Raw genomic sequence first — 9,454 nt, forward strand, 5'->3', positions numbered from 1 at the left:
GGGAAGTCCAGAACCAGGGGTCACAGTCTGAGGATAAGGGGTAAGCCATTTAGGACCGAGATGAGGAGAAACTTCTTCACCCAGAGAGTGGTGAACCTGTGGAATTCTCTACCACAGAAAGTAGTTGAGGCCAATTCACTAAATATATTCAAAAGGGAGTTAGATGAAGTCCTTACTACTCGGGGGATCAAGGGGTATGGCGAGAAAGCAGGAAGGGGGTACTGAAGTTTCATGTTCAGCCATGAACTCATTGAATGGCGGTGCAGGCTAGAAGGGCTATTTTCTATGTTTCTATGTTTTCCTTCTCTTAGGCCCAATAAAAGCAATTATTTCTCAGCACTCTTCTGGGCCTTGCATCGGCCCAGCGAAGTGCATGCTTGGTGCTGAAACTTGGGATGGGCCTTGTGTGGGCGATCAAAGTGGAAAGTTAGGCACTTGTTTTTCGGGCGATATTTTAGGCCTAGTTTCCACTGTTTGCTCAAAATGGGTGATAGGGTCTGTTTTAGGCCATATATGGACGATGTGAAGTGAAAAGTCTAGCCCTATAGTCTAACCCTAACCCTAACTACCAGGAAATATTTTTTGCAGGACTGATGGTCATGGGAACAACATGGGGTAACTCATCCTCACACCGAGAACAACTGGCTGAGGGGCAGCAAGGCCTGTATTACAGGGACTCAGGCGACATTAGTTGTGATAAAGATGGCGACATACGGAGCAACAGGGGACTCAAATTGCCGCATCGGACTAACGGGCATAAGACAACATAGCAAGGGGTCGGATAAGGGAATGGGACAATGATAGACATTATTCAAGAAGGGTATGCGAAGGCCATCAAGGAGAACAAACTCAACTGGAGCAGGATATTCAGAGGCAACAACTGAACTTTATAGTCCTGATGGAAGACAGACAAACTGCGAAAAGACACTGAGGAAATGTTGGCTAGTCAGCCTTGGTACATGAAGTTTGGGAATGCTGGACTCAATGTGCAAGTGCATCCCGTGGATATGGATAGTGTCACATGCACTGGTTGTGCTGCAAGGGATCATATTAGTCATCTTGCTGTTAGCCTGTAAATCGTAACTTTGTTCTCTGAACAGACCTTTATAAACAAAGAGGCCACAAGTAAATTTAGCCTGAGGCTTTAACGCAACGGTAGGCCCAATAAGTAAACAACGCAAGTATGAGATTAGTTGGATGTAACGCTACTGAAATACAATAGTTAAGGAGATCTCCCCAGTTGATGAATCCATTCCCCTACATATTATTTCTTGGTTCACAACATTAATCGCTAATTGTTTTCAGAATTTAGGGATACAGACTCACGGACAGTTTTGTGGCGTGCTGTGGTGAATCAGCCTCCGGGTTAACAGGGAAATCAACTTTCAGTTTCAAGCAGCCGGATTCAATCGTCTTTGAAGTTGCTGATCAACAGTAGGCTCCTTAAATTCATATTGCCGCTGTGCAACACTACGATGGAATAATTGATTATAAATTATCACTTATTGTAAATTGATCCTTTAGGTTTAAAAGTAGTTTTGCAACGTTCTTGGGGACACCGTTTTGTTGGACCACAGAGGGAATTATAATCTAAATGTTCACCAATCGCAGGCCCAACCAAGGGGGTCTCACAACCAGTACCGACCCCAGTCATGACTGCAGAAGACCAGGGACTCACCATTGTGGGCATCACCGCTGGCAATATGGACACTGGTCTGAAAACGCCTCCAAGACAAATCCGACATTTCAACGTACATCCCCCGCTCAATATGGCACCTTGTCAGACAATACCACAGCGACTTCATTCGACACAGACTGATCAGGATCACCCGTGGAGTCGAGGCCAGGGACAATTTCACCCATCGCCATATACGGGTCCTTGACATTAATCGGGATCCCTATAACTACCCATGGGCCACAGGTACATTTAATAAGACAGTTAGGAAAATTTACAAAATGATTCATTGTCTTCATTTATTGAATCTAGAGGGACAAGGAGGGATGCACTAAAGGCATCATTCAACAAGCCCAAAAACTCAGTATCAAACCGGCTAACCCTTCGCAGGTCACCTTGGACAAACTGGCTGCACATTCATTGAAGTGCGCCAAAAACACAAATCCTCAGTCAACTATCAGAGCACTTTACAAGAAGTGGATAGTGAGTGGGGGCAGGAGCTCCATATAGTCTGATTGCCACAGGCCACAACAAAGACAACAGACTGGATCAGGAGAAACTTGAAAGGAAATTTCAAGCCAGCAGCAATCAGGGAAGTCAGGTAACACATACTGACCCTAACACCGGACCTACATACACACCAGACATGCGGATCTACATACACAGGATTTACTAAAGTACAGTCACAGGCTAGGGAAGTCGAACGGGAGACACTGAAATTCCCATACATGTTCAACACATGCTATTGTACTGGACACACAACTACACCAGGCTACCATTCGAAAAACTCAGACCTGGGCCACACAGGACCCTTCCATCACAGAGGATCCACCCTCTTTAAAAAAAAATCCCCGAGACCCACAACAACGTTGAGGCAATCCACACAAGCGCAGGATAAGCTCCCACATAGAAAAGGGCCATACCTCCCAAGGAGCAATAGACAGCAATCCCTAGTGACAACAGTGAGACCTCACCCTATGACTACCCTTACCGTCCAGGGAGGACAACTTAGTGCCTCTGGATACATGTCATTTAACAAACATCTCTGCCAGCATCCCTCACCAACAATGTCAGACACATCAATTGACACGGACCCTGAAACAGTTCACATACCTTCTTGCAACCCAAGACACCCTGGTGCATCACCCGAGCAAGAAACATTTTAGATAAACAAAAAAATATGGATCATCTGGCAACCCTTGTGTTGCGTGACCAGAGGTAGGCAGTGTGGGGGACACCATTGCAGGAGACTAAGAGTCTAAACTAATTGGATATCCCCATAGTCTCCAGAAGAATGCCTTCCATCTTTCAGTTTAAATGATTCATCTAATGTTTTATGTTCTGTGCTGTGGTGTGTATCCAATGGACTAGATCTGTATCCACCTGAAACTGCTGTCAGGGTAGTTCTGGGATGTGTGTTGTAGCTGCAATGTATTTATTCATGCCTTCGATTGTGATTTTCTGCCGTTGAATGACTGTACTATAATTAATCTCTGCCATCCAGATACGTGCCTTGGGTAATGCGTTTTCAGTATTATCCCTCGCTGTTTAGTGGCGAATGGAGTCTACTGCGATCAGTTGTTTATATTAACCAAGAGTGACGTCATCAAGGACCAGGTCAGTGATTGGAGCGTGGGCAGATACAGCAGAAGCGGTGAGGTCAGGGCCAAGGAACGGCGAGAGACTGTAGAAGGATGTGATTGGGGCCAGGTGCCCAGAGGCAGCACGGGCCAGCCCACACTGCGATATGTGTGCGCACTTGGTCCGTGCAGCAGAACAGGTCTCCAGTCGCCTTGGATAATCCTTGCGACTGGACCAAGACCTAGCTCTGTCAAGCCCATGTGGTTGCTGGTGTGCAACGGTCACCCCACGTTAAAAAAATCCACGCACAAGCATCTTCCACCCTTCAGGATGCAGTTCAAGATCTGGAATATTATGTCCTTCATTGAAACACCTGTGAACTCATCCTTTTTTGGCATGGAAGCAAGTCATCCGCACTTCGAGGGACTGCCTGTGATGATACCAATCGAAAACAAGACCTTCTCAACGTTGGGCTGGGGTTTCAATTTATAAATGACATTGGTGAGGCGAATATATTTTGCGCCTGGGAAACTATCAATCTGTACAGTGGGAACCAAACAATCTTGGATCTGTGCTAGATTGGAATCCCCAGAATTAAATATGGTCTATGTCCAACCTCCATGTGGAGTTCTTCTGGAGATTATGGGGGTGTCCAATTATTTTAGACTCTTAATCCCCTGCAATGGTATTCCCCATACTGCCGACCCTACATTGCTGGTGAGGGACGCTGGCAGGCACGTTTCTTAAATGACATGTATCCAGAGGGGGAAACACCACTACAGTTGGACTCAGATCAAGGTACACACTTTACAAGGAAGGTGATGAAACAGGCCTGTGTGATACTAGGAATTAGACAGAAATTCCATATCCCATACCACCCGGAGTCATCCGGATTAGTGGAATGAATGAATAGAACCTTAAAGACAGCACTAGCCAAGGCAATCGAAGAGACAGGAAGGGGGTGAGTAGACGTGTTACCCCGAATACTGATGAAATTAAGGGCAACCCCTAGTTGGACTACAGGACTGACGCCCTTTGAACTGATGACCGGAAGAGCTATGAGACTGCCAGAAGCCTTGGATACAGAGAGTGAGGACTTAGGACCATATAAAGACAGGATACGGAGATTTGTGATGGAACTCTAAGCAGTTACATGACCTAAAAGCACAGGCTAGAGATCAGCAAGTAATCAAGGACTTGGAGAATGATACTAAGAAACAGAAGGTCTAAGTACCTGAAGATAAGCCCAGGTTCTCACCAAAATGGACTGGCCCCTATCAGGTAATAATGGTAAGTGACACGTGCGCATGCAGTTTTCGGGGGCAAATGGAAACACTGAACCCAGTTGAAAAGACAGCCACTAACTAACCGGTGATGACCAGGAAATATTATTCTGGTTCTCATGGGAACAATATGCAGTAACGCCTCCTCACAGAGAATAATCAGCTGAGGGACAGCAAGGCCTGTATTACAGGGACTTGGGCGACATTAGTTGTGATAAAGGAACGCTCACGGTGATGGTCGGAGCAACAGTGGACTTAAATTGCAGTGTCAGATTAATGGGCATAAGACAACATCGGATCGATAATGGGGATAGACCAGTAATAAGTGAAGACCGCGTTGTGTTTTGTACTAAAAAGGGGGACAAGGAGCCTACACTCAGGAAAGAGGGGTGCAGATAAGGTGCGCTCCAGCTTTCACTCAATTCTCCAGAGTAACCCAACAAGGGGAGGGTGAGTGGAAAATGTGCCAGCCCTCCCAGTGTGCAGATGCCTATAAATGGTGTTGGAGGGTCAGTCCGAGATAGATCCACCACCACAGCCCCAGCAACCACTCTAGCAACCGTGAGCACTACCAGGTCCCCAAAGAATAAGATACACTTTGGGGTACATCAGTGAATAATTAGTGTTCCTAAACATCTATATAATCATCCCCAGCTTCTGTGGATCGGAGACCATAAGTCTGTATAAAAACCTGACCCTGCGAGCACTTGAAGGCCCTGAATCAAACACCATGAAGTTTAACGTGAAAAGAGGGATACTAGAAATGTCAGGCGCAGGATACGCGGCAGGAGTTGCAATGGTAAACACTATAGATCAGCACATGATAGATGATCAGCTTGACTCCCTAACCCAAACCTTACAGGGATTGTTGGATAGGGATGAGGATAATGAAAGGGTACAGGCATAACTGGGTAGTGGCACAGAGAGGGAATTGTTACAAGTGGCCTACATATTGAGACCATGCCAGAACCATAAATTTGATAAACAAAGTGAAGAAACATGAGCAGGAGAATACAGAGGGAAACAGTGGAGTACAACATAGCCTAGAGTAACTCCAAAATGGAAAGGTGCCGGATTGGATAACACGATGTATTTATCAACTGGACATTGGACAAAAACATGACTCATGCCTGTGGGTGCGGAGGAACAATCATGCTTGGGTCCCAAAGGTCAGATGTGTAATTGGACATTTAAATATAATTGGTATTGATAGTACGAAACCTCAGCATGATGCAACAAAGGGAGATCCCCTATACCAGACAGAAATATAGGGGCAATAAGAAATTAAACTCACGTGCGTTACCATGACCTATCCAGATATGTGATTAGAGAACAGTAAGAAGAGTCTTAACATAGATGACAACATAAAACAACTTGATTATTTTTATAGTAGAGATCCACCACGAATGACCAAAGACGACTGTGGATATGGCTGAATTGATGGGTGCTCATCAAGTATCACACCACTGACCATGGACTATGAAACAACTGCTGTTCCATGAGGAAATGGGGAATAGTGTATGAGCACCACGGCAACTAACATGACTTACGACTAAGGGAAGGGTTACCCCCTGCACCATCATGAATACTGACTTCTGCTTTACTCTGCTTGACTTATCTAAACGGGTACATTATAAACCCTGAACTGAAAGAAGAAACCATCAATGGGACAATGACAGACACTATCCGAGAAGGACGAGAAGACAATGGGGCCGCAAGGAGAACTAATACCCGAGCTAAAAGAACAAACTGCATATTCGAGGCAAAGACTAAAGCATATAGTCCTGATGGAAGAAATAGACAAACTGCAAAAGGATACTGTGGGGTTGTTGGCTAGTCAGCCTTGGTACATGAAGTTTTGGAATGCTGGACTCAATGTGCAAGTACATCCATGGTACAGATAATATCACATGTACTGATTGTTGTGCAAGGCGTAGTATTGGTAATCTTGCTGTTAGCCTGTCAGAAATGTTAGCGACATAAGATGCATGCCATATCACAATCAATAGCCAAAACATTGGATAAAGGGAATATAGACAGTCCAGCAGAAAGGACTTATCTTATATAACCTTGATTGGAAAGCCAATAGGTGAGTCCTGCAGTTCAGGAAGTAGGGACAAACCTGGGACTCACCCACGAGGAATTAACTGGGAAATGGCCTGGTTTGGGCATAGTGCCAATGGCTATAATGGGAGATTGTAAGGGGGTATAAAGCATATTTAAAAACAAAATAAGGGTATGGAACAAAATCACATTAAAGGGTGTAGCTCATGCGTTTATCTTTAAACCCTGCAGAACAACATTCCAACAGACTGAGGTAAGCTCATCATGAGCTGAACAGATATGAAGATTCTGTGGAACAAACCATCAAGGTTATACAAGACAAGTCCTTTCTGCCAGACTGTCTTTATTCCCTTTATCCAATGTTTTGGCTATTGCTTGTGCTATGGCATGCCTCTTATGTCGGTTACATTTCTGACAGGCTAACAGCAGTTCTTCTGATCAGTGTTAACGAATCAATTTAGCTCTGCTGATAAGCTGTAGGCCAACCGGTGGCTGTAGAAGGCTTTGCACGAGGGTCGCACACCTCGGAAAATGTATAACTGTGTGTAGAACCATTACTCGGGGAAGATCCTTTCTTCTTAGGCGGCCAAGACTGGGATGCTTCCACTGCATATGTTTGAAGAAAAATCGTAAAAGTGAATCCAAGATTTCATCTGTTTGATTCTGTGGTCGTTAAAAGAGCAGGTGTCGATTCCTTATTTCAGGGAATACACCTTGAAGAGAAGCCTTCTTTTTACCCCAACACATGAAGAAAGGTTGACTAGGTTGGGCCTATACTCAATGGAGTTTAGAAGAATGAGATGCTCTTATTGAAACACTAAGGAGGCACGACAAGTTAGATGCCTTGTGCGGGAATCTAGAACGAGGGGGTATAGTTTCAGAAGAAGGGTTCGCCCATTTAAAATTGAAATGAGAAGGAATTTCTTCTATGGAATTCTCTGCCCCAGAGAGCTGTGGAGACTGGTCATTGAATATATTTAAGGTGGAACTAGACAGATTTGAGCAATAAGGGAGTTAAGGGTTATGGGGAGGGGGCAGGGAAGTGGAGCTGAGCCCAAGATAAGATGAGACCAGCCATGATCTTATTGAATGGCAGAGCAGGCTAGAGGGGCCAAGTGGCATACTACTTTGTCTTATGTTTTTATGTACCAGAGATCATTTGAAAATAAAACCAAATGGGGAAACCATCACTTCAATGTCTCAGAACCTCACCAGTAGCCGCCAGAAACAAGAGATCACGGTTCTGCTCTGTATAAAAATCTTACAGCAACACCAAGATCAGCTGTAGGATTCTGTTCTCCCAGAAGACAAACTCTTTCACTCTAAGCAGCACTGCTTTCAACTTTTATATAAGGACGATTTAACTAAGTCAGTATCACGAAACAGAAATATTTGGGCTTGTGACTTTTTGCAGCATCCTCAATCACGACCTTCCCGTTACTTGTGTTCAACATTTCACTATTTTAAAACCTGATCGAAATATGGAAAGCCTCCCCAGCTCTACTGAAAGAGGGTCAACTCCAGCTGTACCCCCACTTCCAACCTACAGTGCTACAATCTCAACAGTAATCAGGGCCAAAGGGCAGCTCCTGCATCATCACGTATATATTTCATTTCTACCAAAAAATGTTTACTTTTTCCTGGGGTGCTAGAACTAACCCCTGTACTATCAGATTCCGGAAGTATACAAAGCTGATCAATGCCGTGGCTTGTCTCTCCTCTCCCCACCCGGGGAACCACATATTCCATATTCTGTTGTGGGCATAATGGCCCCCAGGACATTCCATTCCCGAGTGTATTAGCTAGCTGGTGCCCCAATCTCCGCACACAACTGTTCTCTGGGTCAAACCTTACTGTACGAGGGGTGTCCATCCCCTTTACTACACCCCTGCTCCTAGAGAGGCTATACACATGTTCAGCTTACTAGTCCCTTGACTGATTTTTACATCTTCCCTCGCACCCCCAATGTGCCTTCACAGCAGATGACCATTCATCATCCAAATCATTTATATTGTAAATAGCTGGAACCTCAGCTGGAGAGTGAGAGAGAGTGTAAAAGTGAGTGAGAGAGTGGCAGAGTGAGAGGGAGAGGGAGAGAGAGAAAGAGAAAGAGAAAGAGAGAGTGAGGCATTGGGAGAGTGAGAGAGAGGGAGAGGGTGAAAGTGACAGAGTGGGGGAGTGAGAGAGGGAGGGAGGGAGAAAGAGAGGGGGAGAGTGAGAGAGAGTGGGAGAGTGAGAGAGAGTGGGAGAGTGAGTGTGTGGGATGTGTAAGACAGAGAAAGAGAGAGGAAGAGAGAGAGAGGTAGAATGAGGGGGACAATGAGAGAGAGAGGGGGAGGGAGAGGGGGAGGGAGAGAGACGGGAAGAGGGAGAGAGTGAGTGGGAGAGAGAGTGGCAGAATGAGAGAAAGAGAGAGGGAGAGAGGGAGAGTGAGAGTGATAGAGAGTGAGAGAGTGGGAGATTGAGGGAGAGAGTGTGGGGTGAGTAAGAGAGCAAGAGAGAGAGAGGGAGTGTAGAATAGGTAAGAGAGAGCGAGAGAGAGGGGGAGAGAGAGGGAGACAGAGTAGAGGGTGAGTGAGAGAGGGAAAGTGAGACAGAGAGCGAGTGGTAAAGTGAGAGATAGAGAGAGCGAGAATGAGAGAGAGACAGTGAGAGAGAGGGAGAGTGAGGGAGAGGGGGAGAGGGAGAGAGAGAGGGTGAGAGACAGTGGAAGAGAAAGAGCGAGAGAGACAGAGCGAGGGAGAGGGAGAGTGAGAGAGAGTAAGGGAGAGAGATTGGGAGAGGGAGAGAGAGTGAGGGATTGTGTGAGTGAGATGGAGTGTGAGAGAGAGGGAGAGGGAGAGAGTGCAAG

General features: G+C 45.6%; 1 protein-coding gene across 1 annotated transcript in view; it reads right to left on the bottom strand.

Annotated features, from left to right (window-relative positions):
• Positions 1-1,405: 1,405 nt before the first annotated feature.
• LOC139278131 (docking protein 4-like) overlaps positions 1,406-9,454 on the bottom strand; it is a 316,413-nt gene continuing 308,364 nt past the window's right edge. The window contains exon 5 of the mRNA XM_070896787.1: positions 1,406-1,470. Coding sequence (XP_070752888.1) covers positions 1,406-1,470 — 65 coding nt within the window. The remainder of the gene's footprint in view (positions 1,471-9,454) is intronic.

This window comes from Pristiophorus japonicus, chromosome 13, assembly GCF_044704955.1.
Source record: "Pristiophorus japonicus isolate sPriJap1 chromosome 13, sPriJap1.hap1, whole genome shotgun sequence".
NCBI lineage: Eukaryota > Metazoa > Chordata > Chondrichthyes > Pristiophoridae > Pristiophorus > Pristiophorus japonicus.